Genomic DNA, 17727 nt, shown 5'->3' with positions numbered 1-17727 from the left:
GGAGGGCAGCGCAGGGCAGGGCAGGGCAGGGCAGCGCAGGGGAGGGCAGGGCAGGGGAGGGCAGTGCAGGGCAGGGCAGGGCAGGGCAGCACAGGGGAGGGCAGGGCAGGGGAGGGCAGGGGAGGGCAGGGCAGCGCAGGGGAGGGGAGGGCAGCGCAGGGGAGGGCAGGACAGGGGAGGGCAGCGCAGGGGAGGGCAGCGCAGGGGAGGGCAGGGCAGGGGAGGGCAGGGCAGTGCAGGGCAGGGCAGGGCAGGGCAGCACAGGGGAGGGCAGTGCAGGGCAGGGGAGGGCAGGGCAGGGGAGGGGAGGGCAGCACAGGGGAGGGCAGGACAGGGGAGGGCAGCGCAGGGGAGAGCACGTGCGTGTGTCCCTGAGCCTGGCAGCTGTCTCCTTAGAGTGAGACCAGGGTGGGCACAGCAGGGGCACTGGGCTCCCTCCCCAGGCTGAGGCGCCCACCTGCACTGGATAGAAGATGGCCTGCAGCATGGGCAGCACGTCACTGAAGAAGAAGTCCCAGGTCTCTGCCAGCGAGTCCAGCAGCTTCTGTCCTGTGGGCATGGGGGCCGTCACCACCCGGCCTGAACTGGCTCCAGCAGACGCCTCAACTCCCCCAGAATGGGGTGTTGGAGGCGCAGGAGCAGAGGGCCTGGGCTTAGGCCCCTGGAAGCACCTGCCCAAGGTCGACATCCGGCTTCACAGCTCAGCAGTTCTGTGGTCCTGGGCCCAGTGCTTAACCTCAGTCTTCCCGTTTATAAAATCCGGAGGTAATGGGGTCAGCCTCCCAGAGCTGAGGGCATGAAAATGAGACTAAGGTACAGCGGGCATCTCCCAGGCCTTATCACATACCAGACCCGCACAAGTGAGAGCCACACAGGTACACCTGGCCCAGGTGAGACCCACACAGGGGAGACCCAGATGGGGGAGACCCACACAGGTGTGCCCGGCACAGGTGAGACCCGCACAGCTACGCCTGGCACAGGTGAGACCCACAGGTGTGCCCGGCACAGGTGAGACCCATAAGGTGAGCCCGGCACAGGTGAGACACACACAGGTACCCCTGGCACAGGTGAGACACACACAGGTATGCCCGGCACAGGTGAGACACACACAGATACCCCTGGCACAGGTGAGACACACACGGGTACGCCCGGCACAGGTGAGAGCCCCCCAACAGGTACGCCTGGCAGGACATGTCCTAGTCTCATCAGATCCTCCTAACGACCTGGCTAAGCACTGAGTTCACCTACCCACCGGCCCCGTCCCTCCTTCCCCCACCCTGCTTGCCCCTCCAGCAAACATTCACAGAGCACTTACTCTGTGCCAGCCCTGATGCTGGGCACTGGGGACCCAAACGGCTGTCCATCCATCACATGGCAGGGAAGTGGGACATTGAACAGGATCATAAGGGCAGTGGCTAGGAGTGCCCGACCCCCACCGAGCAGACAGAGGCTGAGCCTCCGAGCAAAGGGTGCACCGCGGTCCGCGGCTGGGAGGACCAGCCCAGCCCAGGCTGTCTGTGGAGCCACAGAAACCACTTCCAATAGCAGCACCACGTCCAAGGGAGGAGAGGGTGCAGAGGGTCAGGCCAGGAGGGCTTCCTGCAGGAGGGTCCTGTGTGACCCAAGCTGGCTACAGGAGCTGGGCTTGCCAGATTGAATGGTGTGGGGACACATTGTGACAGGTGAACCCCTGAAGGTGTGTAGGCAGCAGACACTGGCACGAGCTCTGCTGGCTCTGGGAGGAATGGTGCCATCCACTGGGCGAGTGAGCCTTGTGGGAGGGGGACGGCTGCCCGACCCGGCTCTGGGCTCCGGTGGGAGGGGCGGCGTGCAGAACCCTTGGCCTTTCTGCCTGGACCGAGCGGAGCTGGGATGATGGCTGCTGGGTCCAGGGATGCAGTCCCAGGACATGTCCCCAAGGCCTTTGCTGTTCCCCGGAAGCCAGACGAGCAACTGGTGAGAGAGAGCTTGGTGTGGGTGCCTGAGTTGCCGGCCGTCTCTCAGGCTGCACCCCCAGCCAGAACTTCTTCGAGGTTTCCGTGGCAACGCAGAAGCTGAACAGGGACCTTTGCCTCTTTCCCTCACTCTTTGGGCCCTGTCCCCACTCCTGAAAGCCCCCAGGTTCGAGGGCACTAGGAGCAGGACCCAGCCAGGGGCAGCCCCAGGGGCTAAGCGGGCTGGGGGCGAGCCGGACTGGGCCCCATCTTTGGCTCCCAGCCAGGTGGCCAGCCCTCTGCCCTGGGCAGCCCACACCTGGCTCCGAGGGCACCGGGGGCCAGCAGGAATGCCCGGGACAGGCGGATGCTCACCGCCCCACCGAGCTGTGCTCCCACAGTCCCTTCAGTTCCCCTCCGCTGCCGCGGCGGGAAGAGAGCCGGCTCAGTCCCGGGCTGGCCTGGGGGTGGCTCTGGGCGCTGGCCAGGCCCGCATTCTGCTGCGTCCAGCCCGTCCTCCAGCCCACGGGGCGGAAATGCTGTGGAAAGCAGATGTTGTAAAAGAGAATCTCTGTCCCAGCCGGAGCCACAGGGAGACGAGAAGCCAGGAACTGCCCTGTGGGGGCCCCTCTGTGGGGCAGTGGGGTTGGCCAGGGTTAGTCGGGGCCATGGGGCAACCCCAGGAAGTTCCTCCAGGCGGAGTCAGTGGCATCCGCTCTGACAGGCATGATACATGTCCCCACGTGGGCAGGCTGAAAGCCGAGATGAAACAGCGCCGGGCGTCGGCTGCCGCCGGGACGGGACAGGGGTGGGCGCCGTGTCTTGGCTCCAGCCCGGCAGCAGCAGGGGCCGATGGTGCAGACGAGTGGCCCGCAGTAGCCTCGGCTCCGCGCCGGCTCCCACCCTGGGGTTCTCACTGTGGACGCAGGCCAGCGTCCGTCTCTCCTTTTTGTTTTTTGAGATGGAGTCTCACTCTGTCGCCCAGGCTGTAGTGCAATGGTGCGATCTCGGCTCACTGCGGCCTCCGCCTCCTGGGTTCAAGTGATTCTCCTGCCCCAGCCTCCCGAGGAGCTGGGATTACAGGTGGCTGCCACCATGCATGGCCAATTTTTGTCCATTTTGTAGAGACGGGGGTTTCAGCAGATTGGCCAGGGTGGTCTTCAACTCCTGACCTTGTGATCCACCCGCCTTTCTTTCTTTATCCAAGTGCTGAGGTACCTGTGCAGGCCTTGGAAATGAACACGCCAGTCTCAGCCCATCGGGAGACCCAGGAACAGTGCGAACCACGGGGCCGTGACAAAAGCCACGAGCTGGGTGGCACAGGTCAGGGGTGTCTGGCGCGGGGACGGCTGAGGCACAGGCGCGGAGGCAAGTGTGCAGGGCTGCCGGCAGCACGGCTGGGCCACGTGACCCACACTGGGCTCGGATTCCCCGGCGGATGAGCGACGGCAGATCCCAGGGCCCGGCAGAGGCCTACGAGCTCCTCCCCAGAGCTGCCCGGCCGCAGCTGGAGGCGATTCCCTTACGCCGCACGCAGAGGCCGTCAAACCACAACCCCAGCCTCGGCCCAGCCTTCCTCCCCTTCCGAGGGAGGGGACCCTCCACCTCCGGGCTGCTCTCCAGGATCTCCATTTCTAGGACCTGCTCTGTCCAGGGGCTGAAGTCCAAGGCCTCGCTGGAGGCTGAGAATGGGCAGGGGGCAAGGTCCTGGGGTTGCCCCATGGGGAGCCTTGACCCCCTCTGGCAGTCACACGCTCTGCAGGGACAGCTGCAAGGAGCAGGCTCCAGGGGAAGAGCTCCCACCGGAACCCACGCAGGGGCGGGGGGCAGGAAGCGGGCGCTCCTGAGGCCGCCCACTAGGGAGTGGAGTTGGCTATGGCACCACTGCATGCGGGCCGAAAGGGGCCAGACATCCCCCTCAACAGACCACATTTTCAGGCCCTACTTTCAAGGGCCGCTGCCTCCATGCAGCCCTCTCTGACCACCAAGGTGGGATAAACCCTTCCTTCCCCAGGACGTTCCTTCACAATGACGTTCGTCACACTGGACTGTCACCCTCTGGTCCGTGTCTGTGTCCCTAATTGGGCGGTGAGACCCGATAGGGCAGGGCCTGGGTCTCCTCCACCCCTGGGCCTGGCACGGACGGAGCACTGACATGGACCGAGCCTGTTCAGCCTCACGTTGCTACGACAGGGATACCGAGGCCGGAGAGGAAACCCTGGGTCCGCAGCTACAAGGAACTGCAGGTCAGGGCCCTGGACTCCCAGCCTAGAGCTCAGTGCCCGTCCCTGAGGCCTGGGGAGGCCAGTCAGGGCTGGTGAGGTGGGAGGGGATGCTGGGCTCCTAGGCGGGGCCTCCCAGGGCTGCCCTCTGCCCCTTCTGCTGGGAGGGCTGGCAGACCTGGCTGCTCTGGGCCGAGCTCCACTCAAGCCACACAAAGCTCCCTTCTCCAAGAGCCCCGGCTCCCCTGGGCCAGACCTGGTGGGAAGCCCAGGCACTGTCGGAATGTGCCATGTCAGGAGAGGGGCGTGGGCGGGCATCTTCCTCTGGTGCCAAAAGCTCACAGCCCTGTCCTGCCAGCCTGGATGCTGCCTCCTCCAGGAAGCCGTCCCAGACCTCCTGTGTCTCCCCAGCCGTCTGATGGTTCTCAGAGCCTTCCTAGTGTTCCCGTCTTGGCTGGCCGCACTCAACAGGTGCAGTGGGGGGGAGGACGGACCGCCACAGGCAGCTCCAGGCTCAGCCAGAACGTGCGAGGCCGCCGGGCCTGTGTCCTCCTCTGTGGACTGGGCTAACAGCCCTTCTTCCCAGGGTCAGCAGAGTGAAGAGTGTGGCCTGCGTGGCACCCTGGCTCTGCCACGGAGCAGCCATGTGGCCCAGGCAGGACGCCGTGCCTCACCTCCCCCACACGTTCAGCGGTGCTAACAACGGTGGCTCTGCACAGGGTTGTGGAAGTCACGAGTTAGATGTGAAACCCTCGGGACGGTCCGGCAGAGAGGACGCACACGCCTGGTGTCCAGCGCACCGGTGCTCAACACACGGGCACAGCGCAGGCCCGATCCCAGCACGGGGCTGGGCGCTCTGCTCAGCCCGGGCAAAGCAGCCTCCGCGGAGTGGAGCGGCCCCCGTCGCCGGACCCTGCTCCCGGGACAGCTCACTCCTGCAAGGCCCACACCTGGGCTGCCCGAGGCTCTTGGCCACAGGGAGCCCAAGCAGCACAGTGAGGCCGGCGGGGACCCCAGGGCCTTGAGAAGGCCGAAGGGTATGTGCCCTAAGGCCAGGCAGACCTGGCTTTGAGTCCCGCCTCCACCCCTGACGTGCACTGTAGCCGTGGGCAAATCACTGATCATCACTGTGCCCTCCCACTTAGGAACAATGACCCGAAGGCCCCAGCGGGTGGTTGTGAGCCAACAGAGGAAACTCAGCTGAGTCCCCCATGGCCAGGCTCAGCTTGGGGATCCCTCCAGAGCACGGCTCCTGTCCACTCCTCTGTGAGTGTTGGTGACCTCAGCCCTAACATGCTTCTCCTCCGACACCCAAAGACCTGGACGGGCCTCTCCCAGGCCTCGGGGACAGGACTCACTGGGGCCGGAAGCCCCTGGAAGCGGGGAACCTCTCCCTGACATCTCGCAGCCCTCCTGGGCTCCAGCAAGTTTGAGGGGCAGACTCTCCCCCAGGGTCCCCTCTGGGTAGGGGTCCCGGCCCTGCTGCCCTGAGGCTATTTGTGGCCCTTCTCAGCCCTCCAGACCAGAGAGCCATACCTCGCACCCAGAGCCCCGCCATCATGAGGCCCGAACTCACCCTCGTAGAAGCGGATCTTGTCCCGAAGGATCACCATGCCTTTTGTCAGCAGCTGGTTCTGAAGGTAAACACAGAGGGGCTGTCACCGCCCCTGTGGGTGGGTGCCCTGGGGTGTCCTGGCCGGCAGGGCCCCCAAGAGTCCGTCCACCAGCGAGCAGCTGAGGCTTAAAGCGGGGGGAGACTGAGCGAGTTCCCGCAGCTCACCTGCCGCAGGGCCTGAGTGTCGGCTCACCCGGGGGCAACAACTGACCCAACCCAACCCCGGGTTGTCACGAGACGGGAGGTGGCCACAGGGACATCCCACCAGGTGGGCAGATCCTAGAGCCCCCTGCACTAGGCTCAGCTGGGCAGGAGGATGCCTGGCATGTCCCACAGTGAAGAAAGAACTCTGCAGCAAGAGAGGACTCTGGTGACCAAAGGCTGGGCCCACCAGCTGCACCCCACCTCAGGGACCCTGTGCACACTGCCTAGGGCGGCTCAGCTGAGAACCATGTGTGTGGTCTCAGCAATCCAAGTGTCCAGCAATGAAATGATGGACCACAAAATGCGGCCCATCCACATCAAAAAAACGAAGCGAGAAAGAACTTGGTGCTAAGTGAGAGTCCAGATAAGTCGGCACGCCGTGTGGTGTCGCTGATACGAAATGTACGAAACTGGCCAGGCGCGGTGGCTCGCAATCCCAGCACTTTGGGAGGCTGAGGTGGGCAGATCACCTGAGGCTGGAAGTTTGGGACCAGCCTGAACCACATGAACAAACCCTGTCTCTACTAAAAATCTAAAATCAGCCGGGTGTGGTGGCACATGCCTGTAATCCCAGTTACTTGGGAGGCTGGGGCAAGAGAACTGCTTGAACCCGGGAGGTGGAGATGCTTGTGGTGAGCCGAGATTACACCACTGCACTCCAGCCCGGGCGACAAGAGCAAGACTCCCAGCTCAAAAAAAAAAAAAAAAAAAAAAGGAAATGTACAGAATTGGCAAATGCAGAGACAGACCGTGGGTGCGCGGCTGCCTCGTGCTAAGCGGGGGGTAAGGGCAGACACTACTAATGGGTGCAGGGTTTCTTTTTGGCGTAATGAAAAAGTCTCAGAATTAGATGGGGTGATGGTTGTACCGTTTTGTGAATATGGTAAAAACTGGCCAGGCGCAGTGGCTCACACCTGTAATCCCAGCATTTTGTGAGGCCGAGACAGGAGGATCGCTTGAGCCCAGGGGTTCAAGACTAGACTCTGGGCAACAGAGTAAGACCCCATCTCTACAAAAAATTGAAAAATTAGCCAGGGGTGGTGACACGTGCCTGTGGTCCCAGTTACTCGGCAGGCTGAAGTGGGAGGATCTCTTGAGCCCGGGAGGTTGAGGTTGCAGTGAGCCGTTGTCACACCCAACAGCCTGGGCAGCAGAGCAAGACCTTGTCTCAAAAGACACAACAGGCCGGGCGCGGTGGCTCACGCCTGTAATCCCAGCACTTTGGGAGGCCGAGGCAGTTGGATCACGAGGTCAAGAGATCGAGACCATCCTGGTCAACATGGTGAAACCCCGTCTCTACTAAAAATACAAAAAAAATTAGCTGGGCATGGTGGCGCGTGCCTGTAATCCCAGCTACTCAGGAGGCTGAGGCAGGAGAATTGCCTGAACCCAGGAGGCGGAGGTTGCGGTGAGCCGAGATTGCGCCATTGCACTCCAGCCTGGGTAACAAGAGCGAAACTCCGTCTCAAAAAAAAAAAAAAAAAAAAAAAAAATTGTACATTTTAAATAGGTGAATCGTATGGCACGTAAATTATACCTCAATAAAGCTGTTAAAGAACAATTTTTTTTTTTTTTTTTTTTGAGACGGAGCTTTGCCCTGTCACCCAGGCTGGAGTGCAGTGGCGTGATCTCGGCTCACTGCAATCTACACCTCCTGGGTTCAAACAATTGTGCCTCAGCCTCCTGAGCAGCTGGGATTACAGGCACCTGCCACCAGGCCCAGCTAATTTTTCTATTTCTTTTTTTAATACAGATGGAGTTTCACCATGTTGACCAGGCTGGTCTGGAACGCCTAACCTCACGAGCCACCTGCCTCAGCTTCCCAAAGTGCTGGGATTACCGGCATGAGCCACTGCACCTGGCCAATGTTTTTTAAAAACCCCTACAACAGTATGATTTGAAGGACCACAGGCACATCCTCATCCCACCCAATGGGCAAGGTAGGTGCCTCGCTCCCAGCCTGCACGAGATGTCCCTGCAGTGAGCAGGGCCCTGAGCACCATGGCAGCCCTGACAGGTGAAGGGGCACTGGGCCAGGCCTCACTGGCTGCCCTTTCTCCCTGTGTGACCTCAGGCAGGTGGCATCACCTCTCTGAGTGCCACGTTCCACCATACTGCCTGTGTGTGCATTGACAGTGCAGGCCTTTTGGCCGGATGGGGCGCAGCAAAGGTGAGCTGCTGAGCACCCGCGACAGACGCTGTGGGTGATGCTGATGGCACAACCACCACCATCACCACCATGCAGCTCAGGTCACTGGGGCCACGCACGCCCCAAACCTAGAATGACATCCTGGGGGTCTGGGGGGAGGGACATAATTACAACCAGTGGGAGGCAATCATGTGCCAGGCACAGAGCTAACAATTCACTGTGCCTTAGCCCGGCGCGGTGGCTCACGCCTGTAATCCCAGCACTTTGGGAGGCTGAGGCGGGCGGATTGCCTTGAGGTCAGGAGTTCAAGATTGGTCTGGCCAACGTGGCAAAACCCTGTCTCTACAAAAATACAAAAATTAGCTGGGCATGATGGTGGGTGCCTGTAATCCCAGCACCTGGGGAGGGTGAGACAGGAGAATCGCTTGAACCCGGGAGGCGGAGGCTGCAGTGAATTGAGATCACGCTGTTACACTCCAGCCTGGGCAATAGAGCATGTCTTATTATTTAACCCCCACAACAATCCACGTGGCTAGACAGGGACCCAGGCAGGTCCTTGGAACCACAGGAAGACAGCAGAAGAGCCGGCCCACCACACCCCCAGGCACAGGCGAACCCCGGTGCTCTCTGGCCGGCTCGTCAGGCAGGCCCAGCCTGGCTGGGGCTAGACCCACTTACCTGCAGGTACTCCGTGAAGAAGGACCCCAACTCTGTCTTCAGCAGCTGCCTGTGGGTGGGAAGGGAGACAAGAGTGAGTCCCAGACCCCAGGGCACTGGATGGGAGACCCAGGGACTGGGGTAGGGGCCTCCTGGGCAGCGGGAGACCAGCCTGCTCAGCCCAAAAACATGGGAAGTGGACAAATCCCACCCATCCAGACCTGCAGGGGCTGGGTCACACATCCCAGGCCTCCATGGGACGCAGCTATGGCTCATCAACTAGGTCCCTGCATCCCTTTCACAGCAGAGCAAGCCGAGGGGTCCTCAGAGGGACAACAGTGGCCTCTGTGTCTCACACCTTCTGGAGAGACACCTGGCGGGGCTGGGCCTGCAACGCCTGGTTTGTTCCCGCCTTCCACCTGCCCAAATCCCCGATGCCAAGGGCTCCTCCTCTCTCCCCCTGCAGAGCTTCTTCCCAAGCGTCTCCTCTTTATGCCAGGGAAGCTCATTCAGTCACCAACCCAGCTGCAGGTATGAATTGGAGCTCCCCTATTACTGCAGGGGAGGTGAGAGAGGCTCGCAGAGGTCAAGAGACCAGACCAGGGCCACATGGGACATGCCAGCGCTGAGATCTGACTCTTGTCCTTTACACTCAATGCTGACAATTCCTCCTTCCCTCCCTGCACACCTCCAGGGCCCGAGAGAACAGGAGCATCACATTCCACACCAGCCAGGCTGAAAGCACACGGGCACTGTCAGCGCGGAGGCCCTCGACATGACTCCCAACAAGTACACCAGAAATCTTACCTCCACCTCCTGGGTTCAAGTGATTCTCCTGCCTCAGCCTCCCGAGTAGCTGGGACTACAGGCGTGCACCACCGGCACGGCTGATTTTTGTATTTTTTAGTAGAGATGGAGGTTTCACCAAGTTGGCCAGGCTGGTCTCGAACTCCTGACCTCAAGTGATCCACCCGCCTTGGCCTCCCAAAGTACTGGAATTACAGGTGTGAGCCACTGCACCTGGCCCCAACGTTTTAAATTGTAGTGCCCTATTCATTTTACCATACAGTCTTTTTCATTTCTCTATCTGGTTATAACCAAACAGTAAAACGACTGGTCGTGTTCCACAACCAATCGAACATTCGCACAGGGTGCTTCACTTCAGCTTCTGATTGGTTGCGTTCCACGACCAATCGAACATTCGCACAGGGTGCTTCACTTCAGCTTCTGATTGGTTGCGTTCCACGACCAATCGAACATTCGCACAGGGTGCTTCACTTCAGCTTCTGATTGGTCGCGTTCCACGACCAATCAGACTGACTGCAGGCCACTACTTCATTTACATAGGGTGTACACCAAGTAACCAATGGGAAACCTCTAGAGGGTATTTAAACCCCAGAGAATTCTGCAACTAGGCCCTTGAGCCGCTTGCTTGGCCTGCTCCTATTCTGTGGCGTGTGCTTTCTGTTTCAAGACATCTCTGCTTTTGCTGCTTAATTATTTCCTTGCTTTCTTTGTGTGTATTGTCCAATTCTTTGTTCAAAGGGCCAAGAACCCAGACACCCTCCATCTGTAACAGAGGGTCCTGGGGGTTAGCCGGGATCTGCAGCAGCTGGAGCCCAGAAAAGCCTTCTTCGCCCTCTCCCCGCCCATGATGAGTATGGGCGTGAATGCTGATGAAGGAATAAATGAATAAATGTCTTCTTCAGGACCAAGAGGCCCCTCAGCTCCCAAGGGCTGGAAATCCCGGAGTGGCCCTAATGAAGCCCTACCTGGGGTGGCTCCGATCCACCGGCCACCCCTCGGGCTCCCCTTGCCTCCTGTGATGTTCCTCTCAGCCAGCAGCTCACACTGAATGGACTCAGCCCACTCCTTTTTCTGGGCCCGGGTGAGGGGCACGACTGGCTGAGCATCCGTGCATTTGTACTAAGCCCACCAACAGTCCCGGACCCCAGTGAGAGCACAGACACAGCCTCAGATCTGAACTGACCACAGGCTGAGGATGAGCGGCCAGTTCGGGCCTCACTGTCTCTGGCTAGGAATGCTGCCGCCCGCCGCCTCCACCTTTCAAGCCTGCAGGTGGATGGTGCTCACAACGAATGCTAAATGGACAGGTGACTTCCACCTGGCAGCTGCCAGCACTTGGAATGCCCTCGTTCCTGACCTGTGAGGCCCCTTCCAGGCAGGGGAGGGGTGGGACAGCAGCTCCAGCCATGCAAAAGCCCTGCAAGATGTGAACCATGTTCATTCCAGAGCTGGGGAGACGGAGGCTCTGGGAGTGCAATGATGAAGTCAAAGGGTGGACCAGGAAACTCAAGGTTGGAGCCCTAGTCCTGAGCATTAAAAACAGGCATCCTTCCTATAGGACATGAGACGACGGCCTGCCCATTCCGGCATTGTGGGAAACTTAACAGTCAAGCAGTTTAAATTCAAACAGCACCTCTGCCCTGAACATGAGACCCGCTGTTGACAGGCTGCAGGCAAGGCCGCATGGCCGGAGCTGAGCTGAACGAGGGCTGGGACCACACCCTAAGGGAAACCCCAAGCCAGCCCCATGCCTGCTGGGAATAAAGAAAAACCATGCCAGGGAGGGAGAAGAGGGGCCATGGGTATCCTCAGATCACAGGAGGGGAGCCCAGGGGATGAAGCTGCAGCAAATCCCGGGCCCCCAGGGGCTAGCAGGTGACAGAGGGGACAGGCTGGGTGTCACCTGGGACGTCAGCCTCAAGAGAGACAGCTGTGGGGTCCGAAGGCAGAGGCTGGGACACCCGTTCACGGGGTTTGCTGCTTCCTGGGAGCAGCCGCGCCAGCAGGACCTGGTGCTGGAGCTGAGCAGGGACAGAGCATCTGCGACTTGGCTAGGAGCCAGTAGGAGAGGCCTTGCAGGGACCAGAGCAAGTGGCCGAGCTCCTGGCCATGAGCTCCTGCACCACCCTGAGGACTCAGATGCACTTCTCACCGTCCAAGACAGACCAGTATCAGCCACATGGGACGTTGGAAGAGAGGCTGCCCCAGATGGACACCCTGGCACAACACAGGCGGCAACAGCAGCCCAGGCCACTGAGCACAGGGGGAACGGCCTTCATAACTGAGCACAAGTGGCGGGGCCTCAGATTCCATCTAAGAGGGTGGGTCGCATCATGACATTGTTAGGGATAATATTATCCAAAGCCATCAAGATAAAAAGAGGCTTGTGGGCTGGGCACGGTGGCTCACGCCTATAATCCCAGAACTTTGGGAAGTCCCAGTGGGCAGATCACCTGAGGTCAGGAGTTCAAGACCAGCCTGACCAACATGGAGAGACCTTGTCTCTACTAAAAACACAAAATTACCTGGGTGTGGTGGCACATGCCTGTAAACTCAGCTTCTTGGGAGGCTGAGGCAGGAGAATTGCTTGAACCCGGGAGACGGAGGTTGGGTGAGCCATGATTGCGCCATTGTGCTCCAGCCTAGGCAACAAGAGCGAAACTGCGTCTCATAAAAAAAAAAAAAAAAAAAAAAAAAAATGCTTGGGTCCTTAAACCAGCAGCCCTCTGGACGGAGAGTGACTTAATCATTAAGATTTTTTTCTTGTTTTCTCAGCCAGGTGCAGTGGCTCATGCCTATAATCCCAACACTGAGGCAGAGGATCACTTGAGCCCAGGAGTTTGAGACCAGCTTGGGTAATACAGCAAGACCTCATCTCTACAAAAAATAAAACAAATTAGCTGGACTTGGTGCTGGGCACCTGCAGTTCCCGCTGCTCACGAGGCCGAGGTAGGAGGATCACTTGAGCCCATGAGTTGCAGGCTGCAGTGAGCTATGTTCACGCCACTGCTCTCCAGCCTGGGCAGCAGATTGAGACCCAGTCTCTTTAAAAAAAAAAAAAAAAAAAAAAAAAGAAAAAAGACTTTTTTTTTTTGGAGGCTGAGGTGGGTAGATCACTTGAGGTTGGGAGTTCAAGACCAGCCTGGCCAACACGATGAAACCCTGTCTCTACTAAAAATATAAATATTTGCCAGGTGTGGTGGCATAAGAATGAAGCAACGTGTGCCCATTTCTGTACCTTAGAAGAAAGAAAGGTAGGCCGGGCGCGGTGGCTTGCGCCTGTAAGCCTAGCACTTTGGGAGGCCGAGGTGGGTGGATCACCTGAGGTCAGGAGTTCAAGACCAGCCTGGCCAACGTGGAGAAACCCCATCTTTAAAAAAAAAGAAGAAGAAAGAAAGGTGATTAAAGAAGAGATCTAGAAAATTGCTGGACAACTGAACATTATCCAGATGAAAACCTTTTGTGCTTCAAAGGACACAGGAAGGAAGTGAAATGACAGCTCAAGGGATGGGAGGAAAGATTTGCAGACCAGTATCTAAGGAGAGTCTAGAACCAGAACACAGAAAGAACTCTCCTAGCTCAACAACACAAAGACAACCCAAATGAAAAATGGGCAAGGGGTGGGAACAGACAGTTCTCCAAAGAAGGTATCTAAATGGCCAGTGAACACCTGGAGAGATACTCTACATCACCAGTCATCAGGAAAACGCAAATCAAAACCACAGACAGACGCCACTTCTCGGAATGAAAGCACTGGAAATTAACAAGGGTTGGTGAGAACACGGAGAAACTGAACTCTCATACCTGCTCAGACCCTGCTAAGTGGGACAGTGAAACGGTGCAGCTGCTGTGGGAAAGGCGAGAGTGACCCAAAAAGACTAACCACAGAATTATCAAGGGACCCGGCAACTCCACTGCTAGGTGTATGAACCTAAGAGAAATGAGGCCAGGTGTGGTGACTCAGCCCTGTAACCCCAGCACTTTGGGAGGCTGAGGCGGGTAGATCACTTGAGGTCAGGAGTTCAAGACCAGACTGGCCAACACGGGGAAACCCTGTCTCTACTAAAAATATAAAAATTAGCCAGGTGTGGTGACGGATGCCAGTAATCCCAGCTACTCGGGAGACTGAGGCATGAGAAGCACTTGAACCTGGGAGGTGGAGGTTGCAGTGAGCCGAGATTGCCCCACTGCACTCCAGCCTGGGCCACAGATCAAGACTCAGTTTCTTTTCTTTTCTTTTTTTTTTTTAGATTAAGTTTTGCTCTTGTTGCCCAGCTAATTTTTTGTATTTTGGTAGAGACAGGGTTTCGCTACGTTGCGTAGGCTGGTCTTGAACTCCTGAATGCAAGCAATCCCTCCGCCAGGGCCCCCCAAAGCGCTGGGATTACCGGGTGAGCCACTCCGTGCAAGCTAAAGTCATTTAACTTAATGTGGCCACATCGTTGGGAAGAGCCAGGGTAGGGTGAAGGGTTGAACAACCTGAGGGCCCTGAAGTCAGGGGCCTGGGCTCCAGCTCTATCCACTATTAGCCCTGTGACCTTGATCAATTGCTCTGTGCCTCAGTCTCTCCTCTGTAAAATGGAGATAACAAGGCATCCACTCCTCAGTGCTGCAGTGAAGAGTGGATGAGTATTTTTAAAAAAACGTTAATACAGGGCGGGTATGGTGGCTCATGCCTGTAAGCCCAGCACTTTGGGAGGCTGAGGTGGGTGGATCATGAGGTCAGGAGTTTGAGACCAGCCTGACCAACATGTGAAATCCCGTCTCTACAGGCATGGCGGTGTGCACCTGTGTAATCTCAGCTACTCAGGAGGCTGAGGCAGGAGAATTGCTGGGAGGTGGAGGTTGCAGTGAGCCAAGATCACGCCATTGCACTCTAGCCTGGCGACAGAGCAAGACTCCGCCTCAAAAAAAAAAAAAAAAAAAAGTTAATACTTATTAATAGAGAAGGGGTCTTGCTATGTTGCCCAGGCTGGTCTCAAACTCCTGGTCTCTAGTAATCCCCCAACCTAGGCTTCCCAGCGTGCTGAGATTACAGGCATGAGCCACTGCACCAGGCCGTGGATGGGTTTGGTGTGGAAACTCCTGATCCAAGGCTCGGACAGAGCAAGGCTTTAGTAAAAACCCTGGTACTATGACTTAAACATTCCAGCACTTAATTCTGAACTGGATAAAAAGAAGTTGCTCCAAATAACCTAACTGCCCAGCAACTCAAAGTCCTACACAATACCCGATTTTTACCCCTTTCTTGGGTAGAAGCCTGGGGCTGGTGAGGGGACACTGAGGCCCAGGGCAGCTTCTCGGTGCCCGCGCCCCCATGTATACTCCTGGGGAGGCCGCCTGCTCTGAGTCAGCCCCATGGAGAGCAGCAGCAAGAATCAGCCAATTACCAATGCTGTTCACACCAAGGAGGGTCAGGGGAGAAGGGTGTCCGAAGCTGGGGACGGCGCCTACCGCTGGGTTATAACTTTAAAAATAATTCCTTCTATGGTTGTTCAAACACGCAGCTAGCGGGGATGGTGGCTCACACCTTTAATTCCAACACTGAGAGGCCGGAGGTCAGCATCCCTAGAGGATGGTTTGAGTCCGGGAGTTCCAGACCAGCCTGGGTAATGAGACTCCTCTTTCTACAAAAAATAAAACATTAGCCAGGCGTGGTAGGACGTACCTGTAGTCCCAGCTACTCAGGAAACTGAGGTGGGACAGTCGCTTCAGCCCAGACGGCGGAGGTTGCAGTGAGCTGAGACTGCACCACCACACTCCAGCCTGGGCAAGAGTGAGACCCTGTCTCAAAAACCAACCCAAACCCAAACCCAACCCCAAAACCCCCAGCAGATCCTTTAGGCTCCTATTTCGCAAGCAGAGGATCCTCAGGAAAATGAGTTCCTGGAGCCCCACCCCTGTCTTGGCCACATGAGCCAGAGACAAGCAGGATACCCTGAGCGAGTGGCATGTATTGGGCCTCAGCTGACCCACATGTAAGGGCCCCTTCAGCTCCGGCACACAGGGTGGAGTGGGGTGCCTACGTGTGACAATCTGGCCTGGCCACTGACTCTCCTCCTGAATAACAAGGGAAAGGGGGACTGCCTATTTTGCCAGCATTCTTCTGACACAAGGACAAGGTCCAGCATTCTTTTGACACAGGGACAAGGTAACAGGGTCAGGGCCAAGGGAAACAGCTCAGCTGGGAACCGCCTCCCTGGAGCAGCTGTGTGACCTGGGGCGAGTCTCTTGACCTCTCCGAGCTCTGGCCTCCTCCACTACAAACGGCAACCGTAGGCTCCCCTGAAGCTCCCGCCACCTGGCTCGGGGCAGCAGCTCAGCGGGTGTGCGTCCAGCCCGCGGCTCGCGATCCTCACTTCCCGGCTAGTCACAGGAAACAGCGGCGTTTGGCAGGCTGGACGTGCTTTTCCGGGAATGACACTCCCGTCATTAGGCAGGTGGGTCCTTCCTCTTTCACAGAATAAATATCCTTCATGATGCCCCGCACTGGTGGGGGCCGTGGGCGACATCTCCAGCTGCTGTCCAGGCCCCACCCCACTTCCCCTTCAAGACCTTTCTCTGGAGGGTGGGGGCGCAGGCCCACCAGGCCTGAAGTGGGGGGCAGAGGTCACGGCCCATATGGCAGCTCGGGAAGCCACATCCTGGTCTCATGTGGCCCCTGCTAACTTCTCGCTCTCCTGTTGACAGATGGCCTCTGGGAGGAAGCCCAGGTGTGGCCGGTGGGTCAGGGGCCTGGCCGGGGCCTCTGACTCCGGGTCTAGCCCTCTCTACGGCTCAGGAACCCCGGCCCGAGGTGGGACAGGCACTCACCGGACGCCCTCGTTGAGGGTGAAGAGCTCCTGGTCGGGCAGCCCCTTGCGCTGGAAGACGGCGATCACCCCGTTGTGGATGCTGCGGGCACAGGGAAGAGAACACTGCAGTCCCCAGGTCTGGGGGCCCCCGGGCTGACCATCAGAACCCCGTTCCTCTTTCCCTCTCTCTTAGAAGAGCAGGATCGCCATCACTGGAGGACCCTGTTGATACCCATGCCAACTCCGAGGCCCTGCACCCCCGGCCTGGCCCCGCTGGAGCCCAGTCGGTATCAACAGGGGCCTCCTGGTCACCACCCCGGGACCTCGCCCCCATCCCCTCTGCACACACACTGTGTGGCCAAACTCAGCCGGCTCTGCTTCCATTCTGGGTTCTTAAGCCCGCCCTGCCGAGGCCAGAAACCATGAACCCCCCGGCACCTCTCCCACCCCCAGCACATCCAGGTCCTGTGGGTCCTGTGGACTGCTGCCCTCTCCACCTCCATGGGCACCCGAGTTCAGGAGCATCACTGCGTCCCTAGCCAGCTGCGGAGCTCCCGACTCCCTCATGCTTCCTGTCCCTGCTTGTTAAAACTCTCTGAGCTGGCGAATGCTTTCTGCAGACGGAGAGAAAGCAAATCTTTTGGGCTTCATGGGTCACCAGTCTCTGCTACAGCTGCTCAACTTGACTGCTGTGAAGGGAAGTAACTGTGGCAGCGGGGGACGGTGGTTCACACCTGTAATCCCAACACTCTGGGAGGCCAAGGCAGGAGGACTGCTTGAGGCTGGGAGTTCAAAACCAGCCTGGGCAACAGAGCAAGACCCCATCTCTACAAAATCCAAAAACAGGCTGGGCATGGTAGCTCGCTCCTATAATTTCAGTACTTTGGGAAGGCAAGACAGGTGGATGACCTGAGGTCAAGAGTTCGAGACCAGCCTGGCCAACATGGCAGAACCCTGTCTCTACTAAAAATACAAAAATGAGGACAGGCGTGCTGGCTCACACCTGTAATCCCAGCACTTTGGAAGGCTGAGGTGGGCAAATCACCAGAAGTCAGAAGTTCGAGACCAGCCTGACCAACATGGAGAAGCCTCGTCTCTATCAAAAATACAAAAAGAAAAAAAAAAGGTAGCTGGGCATGGTGGTGGGCGCCTGTAATCCCAGCTGCTCAGGAGGCTGAGGCAGGAGAATCCCTTGAACCCGGGAGGTGGAGGCTGCTGTGAGCAGAGATTGTGCCACCGTACTCCAGCCTGGGAAACAAGAGCGAAACGCTGTCTCAAACCAAAAAACCAAACAACCCCAAAACGAGCCGGAGGCGGTAGCGCGTGCCTGTAGTCCTGCTACTCA

At 58.2% G+C, this 17727-nt stretch overlaps 1 protein-coding gene across 4 annotated transcripts in view; it reads right to left on the bottom strand.

Moving 5' to 3' along the window:
- The window catches only part of PRR5 (proline rich 5), a 61909-nt gene that overhangs the window by 5786 nt on the left and 38396 nt on the right, over positions 1–17727 (bottom strand). For all 4 annotated transcript variants that reach the window (XM_074391171.1, XM_074391172.1, XM_039463148.2 and 1 more), the window contains 4 exons: positions 16402–16482; positions 8803–8851; positions 5733–5790; positions 458–549 (listed from right to left, as the gene is read on the bottom strand). In XM_074391171.1, coding sequence (XP_074247272.1) covers positions 458–549; positions 5733–5790; positions 8803–8851; positions 16402–16482 — 280 coding nt within the window. The remainder of the gene's footprint in view (positions 1–457; positions 550–5732; positions 5791–8802; positions 8852–16401; positions 16483–17727) is intronic.

This window comes from Saimiri boliviensis, chromosome 21 (assembly GCF_048565385.1).
Source record: "Saimiri boliviensis isolate mSaiBol1 chromosome 21, mSaiBol1.pri, whole genome shotgun sequence".
In the NCBI taxonomy this organism is placed as follows: domain Eukaryota; kingdom Metazoa; phylum Chordata; class Mammalia; order Primates; family Cebidae; genus Saimiri; species Saimiri boliviensis.
The sequence above is the reverse complement of the archived record's forward strand: the minus strand, read 5'-3'. Positions and strand labels throughout refer to the sequence as shown.